Raw genomic sequence first — 19,296 nt, 5'->3', positions numbered from 1 at the left:
ACAGACAAGGTAGGTGTTGTGTTAGCTTTAAGATACTTCCATAGGGATTAGATTTGCCCCTGAAGCAAAGAATACAGCAAAATGCACACAATGGACCTCACTTCTATGCATGCTGTATAGATAGTATAGTTACATATAAACAAAAAACTTTTACCCTCTCTAGGACTGCTTTGCTAACAGTTTAGCAGTAGTCAAAGAATATACTACAGAGAATAAAACTCCACCCAGCAGTTTCAGTAATTCAATAATTTATTCATCTAAAAAAGTGTGTAAAAGTATATAGCTCTCATCCACAAGGTATATATGAATGACATTTAAAATGGAGGTCTTTATTATTATTGTTTCTTCTTTTTATCAAAGTCTTTTTAGTGTACTGTACCAGCGATATACTGTAGATTTAAAATGAACTTCACATTTTTTTTGTTTTCTTTCAAATTGTTGGCTATATATAAAAGAAGCTCACTGCAAAATGCTCAGAGAAAAAAAAACAAAACAAAGAAATTCAGAACTCCCCCGAAATGTACAGCTTTTACCTTTAAAAAAAGGTTCTGAAATATACATACAAGCATGCTGGACATTCCCCACTCCCCCCGCCCTCTCCCTCTAGCTCAAACAACTGTAATAATAATTTTATTTCAGCATGATTTCCAAAGTTAGAAATTAAGGAAAAAAACTTCTTCACGCTGTAGGAAAGCCAGGGCTTGTACATTTCAGATTAATTCAGTAAAAAACTCACAAGTAAAATAATGCATATTTAAGGGAAATATTATACAGACTTTTTCACACTGAAGTACATAAGATTTTTTCTTTAAAATCTATTGCCATTCATTTATTTTGCACAAAAACATATAAATATGTCAACAACTTCTCTTAACTTAAAAAAAATTAAATAAAAATGACACTAGATGAAAACTACTCCTTGCTGCCCTTTTTTTTATTTTTAATTTTTGCTTAGAACTGGGTTTTTGGGGAAGAAAAGCCCCTGGATAAAAACGGCCCATTAAAAAAAAAAAAAAAAACCCCAAATAAAACAATAATTCAAAGTTCAGATGAATCCTGGGAACAAATAACCCCAAAGTGGTAAAAGATTACAAATGTCTACTTTACATTTTTTTCCTCCCCAAGTTAAATTTTTTATACAAGTTTACAATCTTTATCTTTTTATGCTCTTCAAAAGGCCTTGAGAATTTTCTTTTCTGATTAAGAAAAAATAGTACTGCAATATTTTTAAAGTCAATTTTACACTGTACACATTAGATACAAATGGTTTTGATATCTAATTTTTTTACCTATACATTGCAAAGAGACGCCTACATGGGTGGTTTGGAGCAGAGATTGAACTTATCCATTTACAGGTTACTCCTCTGCTTTCACCTTCCCATCACAAAAGCCATTTTTAATATAATTTGTTTTAAATGTTACATTATCTCAAGAAAAATACTTTTTAAAATCATAGAATTTAATTTTTTTTTAACCAGAACATGAAAGTCTTTTGGAAGAACTTTAAATTTGTAGGATTTTCTCCATAGCTAACTAGATCTCACAGCCTGATCAAAGTGCCCTGACCCCTCACATAAGGCAGTCCATGCCTGCTGCACAGTGCAACAACAAACATTAGAAAATGGAGTTTAAATATAAATCCCTTGAAGCCTGGAATGAAGGAGTCATAAAAATACTTCAATTAGCCATTAACCTTTAAAAATGGCAATCATTTTACTCAACAAAGTAACTTTTCCATCACAGTGGCATAACTTCAAGTACTAATTTAATGATATAATTTTTAAAAATTATTTCTTTGAAATAATATTCCTATAGTCAGAAAACATACACCAGATTTGTAACTGATTCAGTGTAAACAAAAAAACATACTTTTGGATATGTACATGGACTAGTCTGCCCCGATCTATGGGTGACTTGGGTTTCAATAATAGTTTTCTAACATCATTAAATTCATTGTAAATATATCTCAGTCATTGCTCTACAATAGATTAATTTACCCCTTTCAATTTGCCTTTATGTTGGGCTTTAAAGTGTTTTCTGTCCCCACCCCTGTCTGTCTTTTCTTCCATATGGTAGTGTTATCCTTCATTAAACACTGGCCACTTTTTGCTTTAACCAGGCTAAATACAGTTGAATTCTTTAAAATACAGTATGTTCTTATCAGAAAATGCTGACACTATTAGAGTTCTGAATGTGCTCCCCTTTTGCACATGGTCTTCCTAATTTGTATTTTGATTGTTACTGTTTTTTAGCTCCATTTTTGATTTCTAGGTCAGAAGAGTGAGAGGTATGTAGATAAATAATCCTCCGCTGGAACGGAGCTGGGTCTTTAGGATCATCTACTGTACCTGGTCCTCTATAATTTAAACAACAAAACCTAAAAATAAATAAATTAAAATATCTCCAGACCATTCACATCTACATGGACAGGAAACAAATGCATGCATTCATCCCAATCCACTCTGACAGAAACTCCAGGTAGACAGAAAACTCCATTATTTATAATAGACTATAACTGGTTCTCCTTTTCTGCAAAATCCCAACTTACGATGTTCAAACAAAGTAACCTTTATGCAACCCAAACTGGTCACTACAAGACTTTACGTGCAGGGCTGAAATTGCCCTTAATTGTAAATCAGAGTTCCCCATGCGAAAGGACATAGTCTTCAGATTCTTCCTTTTCTTTATTTCACGCTGACTGGTAATTACTGGGCCTCTAAACTAACACTGGATTGAGGGTACTGTATATTCCCTGTTTCTGGATGGGTCCAGATTTTTGATAGAAGCTGCCAGAGATGTGTCAATGGGTCGATTGGTTTTGAACACTGCAGAAAATCACGTGCTTAAGGAGGAACTGAAGCACAGCACAGGACCTGGGGACTGGTCAGAAGAGAGGCAAAGTTTTGATTTTTGCAGACTGTGGCACATTTCTCAGGTTGAGGGGGGAATGAACCAGAGGAACAAGTGCTTTTCTATTAAAGTATATTCATGATGGCGTTGTACAACTGAGTGAGCACCACAAAGTGAACAGGAAGGCAGGAGCTGCGATCCTGAGTGGCAGGATTACACGTGAGCCAGGACAGTGCATTGTACTGCTCCAAAACAAACCTGTGTGTGTGAGAGAGAGAGAGAATTGAGTGATGGCATTGAAAAATTACATTCCTGCAGTTCATGCTGTCTTTTTAAAAACATTTACTTGGAAAATTTCCAACCAGCTCTGCAAGTCAGGAATATGTCTGACAAAACTGAAAATGCTGATTTGCTGGAGCAAAATGTATTGGAGATTCAATAAAATTTTGCTAAAAACCAGGCAGATTTCCATTGAAACCTGCTAATGTTCCAGGCTTGACAGCTCTGCAGTGGATTCTGGTAGTGTCAGGAACCCTGGCTAGAGCTGAGCCTCTGGAGCAGCTAGGCTTCCAGCTCCATGGCAAAGAGACTGGTGATGGCGCAGAGCAGGTAGTCCAGAAGCCCTAAAAATCACAGTTCCAGCCACGACTCCAAAGCAGGGCTTCCAGGCTCCCTGCTTAGAACTGAGAGCATGTATGCCATCATGTGACTTCCAGGTTCTTTTCTGTGGAGCTAGGCACCTGGAAATCCTAGGATGGCATAAACAGTCAGCAGCCCCACCATGGAGATTGTTTCAAGGCTGGGGCATGTAGGGTTGCTTGTTAGGAGTCTGGCTGCTCTGGGGTTACTGGCCCCTAAAAGATGGGGCTGCTCTGGGCCTGCAGATTTTGGGACTCCTGGCAGAGGGCCAGCACAACTGACAATGTCAGTTTCACATTTTGTTTTGGAAGCACTGTTTCTGAAGCCAATTTTTTGATTCACAGAGACGTTTTGGCAAATTGGGTTTTGTTCTGATACAGAATAAACCCACCTTTTGAAACCCCTTAATTTCTTGCTAATCAAAAAAAGTGTTTTTGCCAGCTCTACTGACTTGTACAGAAACCAGACTGGAAGAGAGGCTTGCTTGAGAGAATGCATTAGCTTCTACTTAAAACACAAACAAAAAACCTACCAACCCTATTTCTCTTGAGGGGAGACTGTATTCCCAACAAAGTCCCTGTCATCTTGTTGACTGGTGTGGAGAATAGGGGAAATTGCCACCATGGTCCTGGTCTTTCCCCCACTCACTTTCAGCTAGTGTACTCCAACAAGATTTGCCCATCCCCTGTGGAGGGGTGTACAGAGGATGGCTTGTGCACCCACAGAGCGCTGAGCACAATGCAGACTGGAACTATTTAAAGTACGGGAGAGACTATGAGGATCAAACCAATGGAAGATCCCTCAGTGATGCTCAGCAAACAGCCCGATATTGTGTTCTCATAGTCTGGGGGTGGGGGAATGCACAGCCTGGAAGATGTTACCTCAAAACATCTGATGTAGTTTTAGAGTCGAGGGGATGGGGAACACGTTGAGAGTTCCTGACAGAGAGAAGTTCATCAGTCTGCGCTACGGAGATATGGTGATGCAGTGAGGCCTGTGGAAGGAAAGTGACAAACATAGTCATTTGCATAACGGGTGTTTCTGCAGATTTTACAAGGACCAGCAGCAAAATAAGCAGACCCCATTCCCTTCCCAGGACTTGACATTTTGTTTAACTAGGTTTAGACTTTAGAGCTGGACAGGACACACAGTTTTCTGCTAAATCCTATACATTCTGTATCTTGACAATTCCATTCTCGAATGCCTGTCTGAACTGTCTCCCAAATTTTTATTATCGGGGATCAGATGTCTCTGGAAAAATCACACAATTGTGGTCCATAGCCACCATATATGCAAAAAACTATTTCAAGCACTGAAAGACAAACAGATTATTTAATAGCAACAGGATTTATCTCACCCAATTCACCACTGAATCTAGCAGCAGTAAGTCTAAACCCACTAAAGGTTTAAGGAAAGAATTCTGAAAGTTTCTGTCTTGCCTGGGCTGACTGTGTTTTTACTACTGGATTTTACTGCTTAATAGTTCTTTTATTCATTCTCAATCAAAAATTAAAGTTTACAATGAGCAAAACAACTTATCTTCAATCCCCACAAATGTAATGTTTCACTTTTCATCTCAGCTTGGGTTGTGACCTCAAATTTAGCAAGAAAAGCAGAGTTGAGTCAAGTGTGTTCTTAAATAGACGGTCTCCCTGGAAAACCAGAAGTACTATAGGAGGTGGGTTGGTGATTCATGGAGTTGCCCTCTTCCTTTAGTCAGTGCTGAGTCAACATCTTTTGTATAGCATTAAAGGATGTTATGGTAATGGAGGTGCCACCTTTCATCTTACATATAAAATGAAAATCTGGGCCACTTGTAATTATTAGAGCTTAATAAAAAATCTACTTCCTCAGCCAAGTTTCCCCACAAAGGTATCCTTACTGACACTAACAAACACTCACTTTTTATATTCAACAACCATCATCACCACTTTAAAACTGTGTTTTCCTGTCAGGGGAAAGAGCGAAACTTGGTCTTTTATAGTAGAACGACTGACACCAACATAAGAACGTAGGTAGATAGAAAGACCCATGGTACTTAAGGAACGAGTTCGAGGTGCTTGTTAAATTGGAAATGCGCAAGCATAGCAGGACTGTCTAATTACTCTACATCTTGCTTACTTAACTACTTTAGAATTGTATTTGCGATACATTTTCACCCCATTTCCTCATTCACAAATGTGTAGTTTTACACTGTGGGATTAAGAAGCTGCTGCATTGGGCCAACCCATAGGTGACTACATATTTCTAGTACTTGAAGGAATTCCAGTGTATATCAATATATGTTTTATAAAGTGCTTTGTGATCCTTTGGAATGGAAATCATATACATTTAAGATAATATTTTATTATATCTTAAGTGAAAGCTTTGTAGGGTTACAGAAATACACATTAAAGACATGGAGCTCCCTCCCTTCGCACCACCACCTGTTCATGCATGTCTGTTCCTATTTTAATACTATTATCCCCTCCCTCGCATGTTATGTCTCCGGAGTATTTGTGTGGTTTTACAGCTTTGACAAGTTGTGTAAAGGGAGGTTACTTACTGTAACTGATGGTTATTCAAGATGTGTGGTCCCAATGTGGATTCCAGACGTGGGTGTGCATGTGCACCGTGCACCAGAACCGAAACGGTTTGAAGTAGTCTGTTGACCTATGTGCTTGCCTTGCGTCGTCCACGTGGTACGTCCAAGGTCTTGTGTGACTGCGGGGGTGGACGTCCCCTCAGTTTCCTCTTCGTGTCAGGCCTCAAGCCCATAGCAGTAGGGATAGGGGGGTGGGATTGGAATCCAGATAGGGACCACACCTCTTGAAGAATCGTTAGTTACAGTAAGTAACCTCCCTTTCTTCTTCAAGTGCTGGTCCTTTTGTGGATTCCAGATATGGGTAGTGAGCAGTCACTAGCGGGGAGGTGGATGCGAGGGCTCAGCAGATGTGAGTGCGCGTAGGACTGCGCAGCCAACTGCTACATCTGTTGCTGATGAGTTGGCTATGGCGTAATGCTCAGTAGATGTGTGAACAGAGGACCACATTGCCACCTTGCAAATGTCTTGCCATGGGACATCTGCAAGGAGGGCAGATGTGATGTCTTGTGCCCTTGTGGAATGAGCTGAGATGCCCAGTAGTAAGTGACTCGGGAAAAGGAGTAGCAGTCTGTGATGCAGTGGGAGATCTACTTAGCTATGCGTTGGGAAGAGGCAGCGCCCTCTGCTATAGTGAGAAAGTGTCTGGCCGAGATTTGGAAAGTACAAGTGCATTGGAGATAAAAGGCCAGTACACTGTGGATGTCCAGGGAATGCAGTGTGTGTTCCCTGTTGGAGGAGCACACTTTGGTGTAAAAGGTTGGGAGATGAATGACTTGGTTGAGGGGAAACGGTGAGGCAACTTTAGGGAGGAACTTGGGGTGGAGTTGTAGGGAGACTTTATCCCGGTGGAACACCATGAAGGGAGGGTCTGCCTTCATGGATGCCAGTTTATTGAAACAAGCCAAGGTAATGGCCACCAAGAAGACCACCTTCATAGATAGGTAGGGGAGCAAGCAAGGGCTAGGGGTTTGAAAGGTGGTTTAGTGAGTTGAAAGAATGAGGTTGAGATTCCAAAGTGGGGTAGGCTTCCTGATGGAAGGAAATGTGTTAAGGAGGCCATGGAGGAAACAAGCAGAAGTTGGATGGTTGAAGACAGAAAAAACGTCTATCGGCAGAAGGAAGATGCTAAGTGCCACTAAGTGCACCCAGATGGAGGAGTGGGCGAGGCCTGAGAGGCGAAGGTGAATAGGTAGTTTAGAACGGCTGGTAGGGTCACAGCGGTAAAGTAGTGGTGGTTGGATGCCCATTTTGTGAAGTGTTTCCATTTGGCTTGGTAGCAGGTCCTGGTGGCTGGGTGTCGACTACGTGTAAATATGTCCCATACCGGCATGCAGCATGAATTATCTACTTGTGAGCCCCATCCAAACACCAGCCCGTGAGATGGAGAGGATGTGGGTTGGGATGTTGGATATGGCACTGTTCCTGGGTGAGGAGGTTGGGGTGGGGGAACATGGATTGGATGGCAGTTCAAGAGGTGGAGGAGATCTGTGAACTAATACTGGCGGGGCCAGAAGGGAGTTATGAGTATGAGGAATGCTTGGTTTCGTTTTACTTTGCAGAGTACTTGTGGGAGGAGCAGGAGAGGTGGGAAAGCATATTGTAGTCCCCAGCATCCATGGGAGGAGAAAGGCATCCCCTTGTGAGCCATGCCCGAGGGCACATATGGAGCAGAAGAGGCGAAGCTTGCTGTTGGCGACTGCTCCCAACGTGGAGTGCCCCACTGACAGAAGATAGAGTGAAGAGTGGGGTCATGGAGTTCATGCACGGTAAGTGTGTTGCCTGTAGTGTAATGTTGTGTCATAGGCTCCAATTCCCTAATCGGAGTGCCTCTCAGCAAACGATCAGAGATCTGGCTCCGCCTTGTTTGTTTACATAACTACTGCTGTCATGTTGTCCGAGAGAAGTTGCACGTTTGGAATGAATGAGGGGAAGGAGCGCTTGACAGGTGTGCTGGACCACCTGCACTTCTAGGAGGCTGACATGCATCCTTGCTTCTCTGAGGGACCATAGGCCCTGGGCAGTGTGACCATGTATGTGGGTGCCCCAATCTATGAGTGAAGCGTCCATGGTGAGGGTGGTGGGTGTAGGAGAATTGAAGGGCGTACCCACCAAGACTTCAGAGAGGTCGCACCACCATAAAGGAAACTTACTATTGATGGTGGAAGGAGAACTCATTTGGTGAGGTGATCCTTCTGTGGGTCATACGCTAATCAGAGCCACTGCTGGAAGTATCTCATATGGAGGTAGGCGTAAGGGATAACAAAAGTACACGCTGCCATGTGCCCTGGGAGTGAAAGGTAGTGGTGTATGCAAGTGCAGGCACGATGGCACAGTTGTGTAATGAGGGTGGTGAGCGTGCCAAAACAGTCTCTTGGAAGAAAGCCCATGCTGTGTGAGAATTCAAACGTGCTCCTATGAAAGTCAGTTCTCTGGTAAGTATGAAAATGGACTTTTCCTCTTTGATTCAGATTCCCAGATTGGTAAGGAGGTCCTCACAGTGTCCGGATGATAATGTGGAGGCGTTTGCATGATGATGCCACTAGGAACAGTCATCTAGGTATGGGAAAAAGGAGTGTGTCAGATGTCACATATATGCTGCGATGACAGCACTGACTTTTGTGAACATGCGAGGGACGGTGGCTATCCTGAAGGGAGGACACAGACTTGATAATGGAAGTGACCCACAGTAAAACAAAGGAATTTGTGGTAGGTGGGATAAATGTCTATATGGAAGTATGTATCCTTCATATCGAGAGCTGCGAACCAGGCCCCAAGTGGGAGGAAGGGGATGATTTGGCAGACAGTAACCATGTGGAACTGGAATTTGTGGATGAATCGATTCAAGGCCTGTATATCCAGAATTGGGTGACGCTCTCTTCCTTTTTTCGGTATGAGGAAGTAGGGGAGTAAAAACCGTGACTTTGATAGTGACCTGTTCTATAGCCCCTTTGTAGAAGCATGTGTGTGTGTGTGTTTCCTTCCGTAGAAGGTATAGCTGCATTGTATCGGCGGGGTTGCTCTGGGGAGGGGGCACATGGAATTCTATAAGGTATCCCCGGCATATGATGTCCAGTACTTAGCAGTCAGTGGTAATCTTGCTTCAGTTGTTGGCGAAGAGCAAGACAGCCCCCGAACACAATAAGGGAAACCTCTGAGAAAGAGTCAAAAGAACTGTCTTGGAGAGTGTTGGTGGAAGGTGGAGGTATTAGAGGTGGAGACGGCAGAGTGTATGGGTTGCTTGGAACATTGGCAGCAGCAGGGCTGTTCTGTTGGCGTGGAGGGTAAGGTTGATAGGCAGGTCAGGGGGGGTATCTGGGATGGAAAGATGGGCAGTTCTGGAAGCAGATAGGGGCCAGAGTGTATAGGCCCAATGACCGAAGTGTGGCTTGAGAGGCTGAGGGAATATAGGCTCTCATCGATCTTGTCACTAAATAGTTTTTGGTTGTTGAAGGGAAGGTCCTCCAGCGTGGTCTGGACTTCTTGGGGAAACCATATGTTTGCAGCAAGGAGTCTCTTCTCAGCATCACTCCTAATGCCAGTGACTGTGATGCTGTGTCTGCTGCATTTACTGCGACCTGGAGGGAGACCTTGGCCACCAGCTTACCTTCTTCAATAAGGGCTTTGAAGTCTGGTTGTCTGTCCTCCAGAAGGGAGGGCTGGAACTCTGCCAGTTTTGAGTGTGACCTAAAGACATACTTTGCCAGTATGGCTTGATGGCTTGTGATGTGGAACTGCAGGCCCGCCAATGAGTAGACCTTCTGCCCAATTAGGTTGAACTTTTTAGAGGCTCCATCTGGAGAGGTGTTGTGTTGTTGCGTGGCACACTGACACATTGAATTGCTGCTTGCACCACTAGTGAGTACAGTGGTGGATGAATAAAAAGAAAATCTGTGTTTTTGGTCACGATGAAGTAGCATCTCTCTGCACACTTTGGGGTGTAGTCCTGCTAGTTGTAGGATGTCTAGGAGCGCATCCTGGGGGTCCCTGACATACTCTGCAGCCATATGCCACTGGAGGTCTTGGTATAGCCCATGGTCATATGGTGGGGATAGTGACAGGGGGATGAGTGCTTCATCCGGAGATGACGATTCACTTGTTGGAATTGGGGGATCCAATGGTTCTAGTGGTGTCGGGGGTATAATGTGGTTCATCATATGCTGAGGGAGGGGTGGTGTTCTCCGGGGAAGGTCTGTGCTGCGATGGTAATGGTGCTCCACATCCATAATAGGGGTACCAGCCATACCAAGAGGGTCTCTGGTCAACCTGCACTGGAGGACCATATGGGCATCTGAACCACTGCTCTGGCAGTAGTGGTGCATACATTGGTGCATGCCGTTGTTGTAGTCATGGATTATATAAGTGTGTCAGAGAGAAGGCTGGGTCTGGTTCAGAGGACCAGACTGATCGTGATTGTTCCGGAAAGGTGGCGCCATCGGAGTGAGTATGTTTTGTGGTGACTTTTGAGACTGTACCGTGGAAGAATGATCCAGCAGCAGTGGTTCATCTGTTGGAGACGGAGGCTGTGCGATGTCCGGCATGTCATGCTGCTGCGAGAGCCCCTCAAGCAGTAAAAGCTGTTCTGCTGTGGGCATCAGGGGCAATAAATGGCCCAGTGTGCACAATACTGGGAAAGCATATGGTGGCGGCCATACCAAGCCAGTTGGCTCCAGTGGAGTGGATGGTGCCAAGGGTTCTGGTGGTATGCCGGTGGTGGCAGAAGATTCTGGCTTTTCAAGATGTTTGGTCTTTTGCTCCACTTTAGATTGCTTCGGAGCAGGTGCCGCTGTGTTGGCGTGTGACTTCTCACCTGGCTGATCCCGGCTCGGAGAGGTAACGTGGTGCTTAGAGGTGGTCCCTCTTGGGGATCTGCTCTTATGCCTGTGGCTTTGTTGCTTATGAGCATGATGGGTCTTGGCCAGTGTCGCCGTGACAAAGGATGTACTAACTGCTGGTGCAATTGGGCGTTCTGGCCGGTCCGGGGATGCCACCTCTGAGTGCACACACGGATGCATTACTTCCTTCATGAAGTGCTTTCATAGCCTGAATTCTTTCACCTCAATAGTTCTCGATGGGAAGGAGCAGTAGATGAACCACTGCATGACAACGTGGGTGTCACCATGGCAGTAGAGACAGCATTGGTGCTTGTCACTCATCGAGAACTATTGTGGACATGCAATGTAGGTCTTGAACCCAGCTTGTCTGGGCATAATTGCTCAGGATGGGTAGAATGCCCCAGGAAGGGGATAATAGTAGAAGTAGGAATCCTAATTACTAATAATTAATAACGATCATCCCTAATTACGTTGTACTAAAACTACTGAACTGTTACGTGCTTTTTTTTTTTTCTACGTAGCAGAGAAGGTGAAGAGGAGTGTTCCGACTCTGGCCATCTGGTGGTAAGAGGAAACTAAGGGGACATAAACCCATGCTGTCACATGAGACCTCGGACGTACCATGAGGACGATGCAAGGAGTGCATGTGGATTGACGGAGACTACTTCAAACAGTTCCAGCATATGGTGCATCCATATCTGGAATCCACATAGGACCTAGAACTCAAAGAATTCCATAATTCTATTGGCAATCCTGTGAAGTGTGGTATTTGGTAACATATACAAGCTTTAAAGTCATTTACTTTTTTGTACTTTTCATTGTGTTTCTTTATGAAAATCTATAAAAAGTTAATCACAAAAAAGAAACTAAAGATACTGATTCTACATCTATCCTATTCAGGTGTCCATCACTGTGACTCAATTAGGCTAAATTTCTGGAACTGCTGTTTTTGCTTGAGCTCCTCAGTTTTGGTCTTTGTGCCACAGCTATAGCACAGCAGAATGAAAACTATGGTTCCTTCTTTCTTAGGATAACTAGACCTTGGGAATGGAAAGCCAGGACACCTTCCTTTAATATTACTTAATGTGGGGGTGCATTACGGTTCAGAAATTATCAGAATCCATTGTGTGCTTGTGTGGACTAATCCAGTAAGATAGCAGGTGGCTGGCACACATCTAAACCCAGCATAGAGGGAACTCAGCCTTGAGTATCTCTAAATTGGGGAAGCTCAAGTGACTGCAGATGGAGGCAAGGACCTGAAGGGGAAGAGGAAACATAAATGGGAATGTAGCAGCCAACTGATTATATTGGAACTCAAACATAACTCTAGTTTTAAATATAATCAGTTGACACCCCTGAAAACCAGTACTCTCCAGGAAAAGTGTAGGTGACTGTTTATCCTGCCAGTTCCCCCTTCTAGCGATAGAATACTAGACAAACCTTCAGGAAGAGGGGACACTGGTTTTGTGCCTGTGGACAGGATGACCAGAACCACTGTGGAAGATTCTCAGCTTTGGCTGTTGATACGAAGTATCCTAGAGCAAGAGGCTGCTGCTTCAGCTCCTCAGGGGCTTCTCTGGAAAGAAGACGCTCTCCTTGGCTCTAGAGAAAAGAGAAAAAAAAAAGAAAAGCATCAGTAGCATGAAAATCAATCAGTTCATTCCTTGTTTCACTGTCCCAATCCCTTTTGTCAGCACCCACAGATACTTCTTTGTTTATTCACCCCTCAATTCTGAATCCAGTTTTGACCTGTTGCCAGTTATCATGGTAATCTCAGACTGTGCAACACATGTTTTCTAGCTATTCACATAGCTTTCTCAGACTAAACTATTTAGCCCTAATCTCTGGTAGTTGTGCTCTCCAGATTAACAATCCAGGAGCACCGCAGGTTTCTAAAGAACACAACATGACTGTTGTGAACTGTGCCAGGGCCTAATGGCATTACATTGAGGCTATATGCAGGGAAATGAGGTTTGATCCTGGAGGGAGCAATCCTTGCTAGGCTACCAGATGATGGGGTGGCTCCAAAGGAAAGGACAGCTGTTTTCAGGCATTTGGATGATCTATAGAGCAGCAGTGGCTGGAGAAATCGTATGGTTTTCTACTTTTCCTAAATTTCATGAGCTTTCCCCTGTCTAGCAGAATAAGCTTTCAGCATATTGCAAATTCCAGTCATCCTGCCTCTGGCTAACCTGAGAGAATACTAAGAGATACACCATTTTGGGTCTGTATCTTAAAAGTGGCTGGTTTATATCTAAACTGTATTGAGTTCACAGAAAGAATATTCAGTCTTTCAAGTCTGTAACTGTATTTGCTCTTTCAGACAGTTAGTTACATTTGTTTTCATATGGGTATGACAAATTGTACTGAATCTGTTCACATTACTCTCATATTGGGAAAAACAACACATGCTATATTATATTAATGGTACAAGTATCATGTATTTATTGTACCTCCCTAAATATAGCTCAATAGGAGACCATACCACCTCCGTTCCTTCCTGTGCTGATTATGACAATCATTGGTTAATTTATTTGATATGGTACATTTCTGTGGGAGCGTATTTATTTGATATAAACTGTGCCACATACTAGATACTGTTGTGTACTCACATACTGACCAGACATATTTACATTTGCTCTGTAGTTTAATTTTTAAAAAAATCTAAAAATCTCATTAGACAAGATGTAATAAGACATGATGTCAGTACAAACATTTCAATACAAGAATTTTTACTTTCACAGTACAAAATTGAGGTGAGTGAAAACTTCAGTCTGTTGGTCCATTAGCTGGAATGTCTTGACGTGGAGACCTCATGCTTCATCTCCTACTAGAACACCATTTGATTAACACTGTCCTATCAATCAATCCTAGGTATTCACATACTGCCACTTTCTGGAGACTATAGACAAGATTAAGAACTCTCTCCTCCTCAGGCTCTGGGTTCTTTAGCTGTTAAGGCCATGGTGTGGCAAGTAAGCCAAAGAGTGTGGTATTGGGAATACCCAATGCTGGAAAAACTGCAACAAGCAGCATTAGTAACTAAGTTCAAATTTTAAGGGAGGGAAAAAAAAGTTAGCCTATAACTAAGATTGAAGTGAAATAAATGCATTTAAACTGGATAAACAGACACCTTTTTCTGTATTCCCTTCTGCTTTTATATGCACTACTGCTAGGAAAACTGGGCTCGTCTTACCTCTGATGTGAACAAAGTTTGTGTTTATGTTTGAATGGGTAGAATGGCACACCCTGATGAACAATCAGTTTGATCAGGAAAAAGTAGTGTGGAATACTACTACAAAAATCATGTGTTTTCCTGAATCGGACTCCCCCATGTCCTGGACAAAGCTCCTTCCTTTCATAAGATGATAAAGCTTATTAACTTGGTTTCTATATGAGTTTTCTGAGGTGCTATACCAACTGTTCTCACTAGAATAAGAAGCCCAATTAGAGATTAAAAACAAGTTTGTCATGCTTCCATCTGTAGTTTATATCATTAAGGGATGCAGGAGATAAATTGAAGTCTGACCATTTGGTTGTAGATTGAGTTAAAAAAAATGATACTTTGACACATCTTAGTTTCCCTCACCCTCTTTCAAAGCTCTATGTCACCTGCTACAATAATGAATATACAGAAAACGCTCTAATGCTGATAAGAGTATTGTGTGTTGCGCTGAAGAGAGGTTGTCATATTTTAAATTATAACTGCATTTTTAGGGGTATATTTGTTTTTAATAAATATTCTTTCCTATCTTTTTATTCCTTTAATAGAGTCAAACCTGGTGATGCAGAGTTGGAAAATATTCTACTGTCTCAGAAGAACCTGGACTAGCAATCCATTTAATCCACACACTTTTTGATTGAGTAGGGAAAAACATCCATCTGATCCCACTACACCCAAATTGGTTTAATCATGAAACCTTCCAATGCTAGTCCTTGGAGCAGCTCTTTCTCCAGCAGTAATATCTTAATCAGGCATCAAAGAAGTTAAACAGCCCATAAAGTGGTTATGCTTAGAGCGAGCGGCAGCTCACCTGGCTGCAGGCACTAGGAAAATCCAACAGCAGACCTTGAAACTGGCTGCTGACCAATCAGGGCTCACTCACACTGGTAAACTACAACAATCAATTACAGGTTACATGGATGAAGGCTTGACCTTCTCTGACCCAGAAGGTAATGATCACACGCTGTAGCTTTTTTAAAAACAAAAATTACACCTCAATTACTAGGCCCTTGTTAATGGTTAAACTGAATTACTATGACAGGTTCACCCAGAAAAGACCTCTCTGGGTCTCCAAGCTCTTTGGTCATTAACCTTTTTGTGCCGCTTTTAAGCTAGTTGGTTAGAGTTTTCATTGAGGGTCAATTGTATAAAACAATTCTTTAAAAAATGATAATAGAGACTGAACTCAGTAAGTTAGAAAGAAATCTGTTAATTGATGCTCAGTGGTAGGAATGGATTGCTCAAAGGTTTGGTAATATGATATGAAACTTTTCATCTTCAGTTTGAAAGCAACCTATGGAGTGTAATTTGTAACTATTTGATGGCCTTTGAGAAGTGAGTTGGAGTATTAGTGTCTAATGGACATATATCCGGATCACACAACATATACCCCACAATTGGCCTCTTCTTGGAAGTCTCAGCAGAGATGCCGAAGATTTTAAGTTTCCTTCTTACCTGTCGAGCACCCATTAGGGAGACAGTTGAGGTACACTGGCAACAGAAGTTTAAACTATTGCTGTGCCTGTTGTGCAAATAAATAAAGGACTTTATCCTTCAGGGCTGTTAACCTGGCATGTTTCCCCAGCTTGAAAAATCAATTTTGTGTGGCAAGAAGGTTTTTAATAAAACAAAATATTCATTGTTTGAGCATAGTGCTGTTGTGTCACAAGGAATTTTTAGCATCATCAACTCTCAATAAAGGGTTCTGCAGTTAAGATCTAAGAAGTGTGTTCTGGACTTCAAACCATATTGGATTTACAATTTCACTTTTAAAATCAACAAAAATGTACCCCCAGAAGCTGGGAGATGTACACATTGCCTAGTTGTAAATATATATATAGTGGGCTAAAAAAGTAACACCAGATTCATTCCTATTATCTTAGATTTATTTATAGATAAAGTTCAATCTCTTATTTCTTTTAATAAGTGTTGTGAAGCATGTTTCTGTATGTTTCAACTTCAACACTTTCCTATACAAGCCTCAATGCTGCCAAATTATACATGCAGTGCCTGCAGTTTCTGCATGTTTGTCACGGAAAGGATTATGATGGGCATAAATAAAAGTACCAGGAAGTCTCTGATGCAACTGAGAGACTTTGTATGTTTAAGACAGCACTGCCAAACTTCCTTCAAGTCTATGCTAAATTTGATTCAAGAATCAACAATTCTTTCTTGAATTAACAAAATTTACATTTTAAATAACTGTTGATGCTGGAACCAGCTTCTCAAAAGCCACTTTAAACAGAAATAACTTGTAGGAAGCATGCACCCAGGGCTAATTTTTTTTCCAGAGAAAACAAATTTGCATAAAACTCCAGCACCTGCACAGCTTATGTTCTGACACTGGGTTTTATCATGAGGAAAATATTCCACTCAAAGTGGGTTACTGGGAGGAAACACAAGGAGGAGAGTGCAACAGAGGAAGCCTCCTGATTCATACTGAGAAAGTAAGGCAATTGGCTAGTTATCTTAGGTGCCTATACACAAATGCAAGAAGCCTGGGAAACAAGCAGGAAGAATTGCAAGTCCTGGCACAGTCAAGGAACTATGATGTGATTGGAATAACTGAGACTTGGTGGGGTAACTCACATGACTGGAGCACTGTAATGGATGAGTATAAACTGTTCAAGAAGGACAGACGGGAGAAAAGGTGGATGAGTTGCGCTGTATATAAGAGAGCAGTATGTCTGCTCAGAGCTCCAGTATGACATTGCAGAAAAGCTTGTTGAGAGTCTCTGGGTTAAGTTTAGAGGCGAGAGCAACAAGGGTGATGTCGTGGTGGATATCTGCTATAGACCACTGGACCAGGAGGGATGAGCTAGATGAGGCTTTCTGCAGACAACTAATGGAAGTTTCCAGATCACAGGCGCCGGTTCTCATGGGAGCCTTCAATCACCCTGACATCTGCTGGGAGAGTAATACAGCAGTGTACAGACAATCCAGGAAGATTTTGGAGTGTGTAACAGACAGCTTCCTTGTGCAAGTGCTGGAGGAACCAAATAGGGGGCGTGCTCCTCTTGACCTGCTGCTCACAAATGGAAAAATTGGTCGGGGAAGTAGAATTTGATGACAGCCTGGGCAGCAGTGACCATGAGATGGTCAAGTTCAGGATCCTGACAAAAGGAAGAAAGGAGAGCAGCATAATGTGAACTCTGGACTTCAGAAAAGCAGACTTTGACTCCCTCAGGGAAATGATGGGCAGGATGCCTTAGGAGGCCAATATGAGGGGGAAAGGAGTCCAGGAGAGCTGGCTATATTTTAAAGAAACATTACTGAGGGCACAGGAACAAAGCTTCCCGATGTGCAGAAAGAATAGCAAATATGGCAGGCGACCAGCTTGGCTTAACAGAGAAATCTTTGGTGAGCTTAAACACAAAAAGGAAGCTTACAAGAAGAAGTTTGGATGGATGACTAGGGAGGAGTATAAAAATATTGCTTGACTGTAGATGGGTGAAATCAGGAAGGCCAAAGTGCAATTGGAGTTGCAGGGACATGAAAGGCAACAAGAAGGGTTTCTACAGGTATGTTAGCAACAAGAAGGTGGTCAGGGAAAGTGTGGGTCCCTTACTGAATGGGAGAGGCAACCTAGTGACAGATGATGCGGAAAAGGCTGAAGTACTCAATGCTTTTTTGGCCTCTGTCTTCACAGACAGGGTCAGCTCCCAGACTACTGCACTGGTCAGCCCAGTGTGGGGTGGAGGTGAGCTCCTCTCAGTGGTGAAAGAACAGGTTCAGGACCATTTAGAAAGGCTGTACATGCACAAGTCCATGGGGCTGGATGCAATTCATCCAAGGGTGCTGAGGGAGTTGGCTGATGTGACTGCAGATCCATTGGCCATTATCTTTAAAAACTTGTGGCTATCAGGGGAGGTCCTGGATGATAGGAAAAAGGCAAACATAGTGCCCATTTTTAAGAAAGGGAAGGAGGAGCATCTGGGGAACTATAGACCAGTCAACCTCACCTCAGTACTCCTGGAGAAGGTCCTCAAGGAATACATTTTGAAGCACTTGGAGGAGAAAGTGATCAGGAACAGTCAGCATGAACTCACCAAGGACAAGTCAGCCTGACCAACCTGATTGCCTTCTACGTTGAGATGACTGGCTCTGTGGATGTGGGGAAAGCTGTGGATGTGATATATCTTGACTTTAGCAAAGCTTTTGATAGTCTCGCACAGTATTCTTGCCAACAAGTTAAAAAAGTATGTGTTGGATGAATGGACTTTAAGGTGGATAAAAACTGACTAGGATCATCGGGCTCAATGGGTAGTTATCAAATGGCTCAATGTCTAGTTGGCAGCCGGTATCAAGTGGAGTGCCCCAGGGGGTCGGTCCTGGGGCTGGTTTTATTCAACATCTACATTAATGATCTGGATGATGGGGTGGATTGCAACCTGAGCAAGTTTGCTCATGACTCTTAAGATGGGGGGAGTGGCAGATATGCTGGCGGGCAGGTATAGGATACAGAGTGACCTAGACAAATTGGAGGATTGGGCCAAAAGAAATCTGATGAGGTTCAACAAGGACAAGTGCAGAGTCCTGCACGTAGGACGGAAGAATCCCATTCACTGCTACAGACTGGCGACCGACTGGCTAAGCATCAGTTCTGCAGAAAATGACCTGGGGGTTACAGTGGACAAGAAGCTGGATGTGAATTAACAGTGTGCCCTTGTTGCCAAGAAGGCTAATGGCATATTGGGCTGCATTAGTAGAAGCACTGCCAGCAGATCGAAGGAAATGATTATTCCCCTCTTATTTGGCACTGGTGAGGCACTGGAGTACTGCGTCCAGTTTTGATCCCCCCCACTACAGAAAGAAGAGAGTACAGCAGAGGGCAACAAAAATGATTAGGGAGCTAGGGCACATGACTTATGAGAAGAGGCTGAGGGAACTGGGCTTATTTAGTCTGCAGAAGAGAAGAGTGAGGAGGCATTTGATAGCAGCCTTCAACTACCTGAAGGAGGATTCCAAAGAGAATGGAGCTAGGCTGTTCTCAGTGATGGCAGATGACAGAACTAGGAGCAATGGTCCCAAGTTGCACTGGGGGAGGTCTAGGTTGGATATTAGGAAAAACTTTTTCACCAGGAGGGTTGTGAAACACTGGAACGGGTTACCTGGGTAGATAGTGGAATCTCCATCCGTAGAGGTTTTTAAGGCCTGGCTTGACAAAG

At 42.9% G+C, this 19,296-nt stretch overlaps 1 protein-coding gene across 3 annotated transcripts in view; it reads right to left on the bottom strand.

Moving 5' to 3' along the window:
- Nucleotides 1–302: 302 nt before the first annotated feature.
- Nucleotides 303–19,296, bottom strand: part of MED13L (mediator complex subunit 13L) — a 361,336-nt gene continuing 342,342 nt past the window's right edge. For all 3 annotated transcript variants that reach the window (XM_067550153.1, XM_067550155.1, XM_067550154.1), the window contains 3 exons: nucleotides 12,346–12,507; nucleotides 4,371–4,483; nucleotides 303–3,108 (listed from right to left, as the gene is read on the bottom strand). In XM_067550153.1, the coding sequence (XP_067406254.1) occupies nucleotides 2,976–3,108; nucleotides 4,371–4,483; nucleotides 12,346–12,507 (408 nt within the window). In that variant the 3' untranslated portion in view covers nucleotides 303–2,975. The remainder of the gene's footprint in view (nucleotides 3,109–4,370; nucleotides 4,484–12,345; nucleotides 12,508–19,296) is intronic.

Source organism: Emydura macquarii, unplaced genomic scaffold, assembly GCF_026122565.2.
Source record: "Emydura macquarii macquarii isolate MOO-44397 ecotype Brisbane River unplaced genomic scaffold, CSIRO-AGI_Emac_v2 contig_1254, whole genome shotgun sequence".
Taxonomy (NCBI): domain Eukaryota; kingdom Metazoa; phylum Chordata; order Testudines; family Chelidae; genus Emydura; species Emydura macquarii.
The sequence above is the reverse complement of the archived record's forward strand: the minus strand, read 5'-3'. Positions and strand labels throughout refer to the sequence as shown.